Source organism: Cystoisospora suis (genome assembly GCF_002600585.1).
Source record: "Cystoisospora suis strain Wien I chromosome Unknown contig_5302, whole genome shotgun sequence".
NCBI classification, from domain to species: Eukaryota; Apicomplexa; class Conoidasida; order Eucoccidiorida; family Sarcocystidae; genus Cystoisospora; species Cystoisospora suis.
In genome coordinates this window covers 1-1,307 of record NW_027158092.1, presented here as the reverse complement: position 1 = coordinate 1,307, position 1,307 = coordinate 1, and the positions used below count along the sequence as shown (strand labels likewise).

General features: G+C 37.4%; 2 protein-coding genes across 2 annotated transcripts; both read right to left on the bottom strand.

The window, feature by feature from the left end:
* Window positions 1–13: 13 nt before the first annotated feature.
* CSUI_009107 (uncharacterized protein) lies at window positions 14–313 on the bottom strand (the record flags this gene model as incomplete). Its single annotated transcript, XM_068069226.1, has 1 exon — window positions 14–313. A coding segment is annotated over one exon (168 nt), but the record flags the coding sequence as incomplete, so codon positions are not given.
* A 254-nt stretch (window positions 314–567) lies between these two features.
* On the bottom strand, window positions 568–1,257 carry CSUI_009106 (uncharacterized protein; the record flags this gene model as incomplete). Its single annotated transcript, XM_068069225.1, has 1 exon — window positions 568–1,257. A coding segment is annotated over one exon (324 nt), but the record flags the coding sequence as incomplete, so codon positions are not given.
* Window positions 1,258–1,307: the final 50 nt, after the last annotated feature.

Sequence of the window (1,307 nt, the reverse complement as noted above, 5' to 3'; positions counted from 1 at the left end):
TAGCTAGAAAAGCAGCAGAGAGAGCGGACGAAGAAAAAGAGGAGACAGAGAAGTTACGCCAACAGACTAAGAAAGGGAAGTTGGAAAAGACGGCAATGGGTAGATATCTTCTCTCCTATTTGATACAGATGGATTGCATATTCGCTCAAGTAACACAGTGTCTCCTTCTCTCAACTTCTTTCATCGTAATGAAGAAAGAGACGGAAGTGGGGGAACATAAAGGGGAAGATACGTACATATCAAAGAAAAAGAAAGAGAAGAGAAGGAAAGAGAAAGAAAGAGAGGAAGAAGACGAAGAATATGCTGTTGCGAGAGAAAGGAAAGATGGAAATAGAATCGAATCTACCACATATCTTCTCCCTCTCTGTACATATATATATATATATATAGATATGTATATACATATATATCTATATTTCTCTATAGACGACAATCATATAACATCGAGGGGAGTTAGACCGCACATCCACACTTACTTTCTACACACATATCTATACATATCTATACATATCTATACATATATATACATATCTATACATATCTATACATATATATACATATATAAGTCTAGATATACATATGCATGTAGATAGATGTGTATATAGATGCTTCAAGGAGAGCAGAAGAAAGACAAAGACACATATTAAAATTGTCGTCCTCCCTCTCTCCAACAGTGAACAGACTGACCTACTAGACCCACACCTCCTCCTCCTGCTACTGCTACTAATAGAATGATAAGAATATGACTAGTATGACTATGAGTATAGCCGTATGTTGCTGCCATTATAAGAATTACTCGTTTGGTCTTGAGATAGATTATGTCGATCTACATTCTCACGAGAAAGAAAGAAAGAAGGAAGGAATCGATTGAAGAGCACAAAAGAAAGAAATAAGAAAGAGAAGGGCAGGAAATAGATACATACAAAATAGATCACGCATGCATACAGCCATACATATAGGCCAATAGAAAGTGGAAAGAAGAGCATCCCCCTAGGCCACTCGTACATCTAGAGAGAGAGAGAAAGAGGTGTGTAGTATGTACCTCTATATGGATTGTGAAGTGTATGTGTAGGAGATGAGAGAGAGACGTACACCTCCCTATTTGTGTTGAACAAAGAAAGAATGAGAAAGAAAGAATGAGAAAGAAAGAGTGAGAAAGAAAGAGTGAGAAAGAAAGAAAGAAGCATCGTTGAGAGAGTAGATAGAGGGATGACTGAAGAAAGATGCAAAATAGATGAGAGATAACGAAGCTTCTCCATCTAGACACGCGGCAAACTTTCTCTCGGAAAGAATGAAGAAGAAGAAGA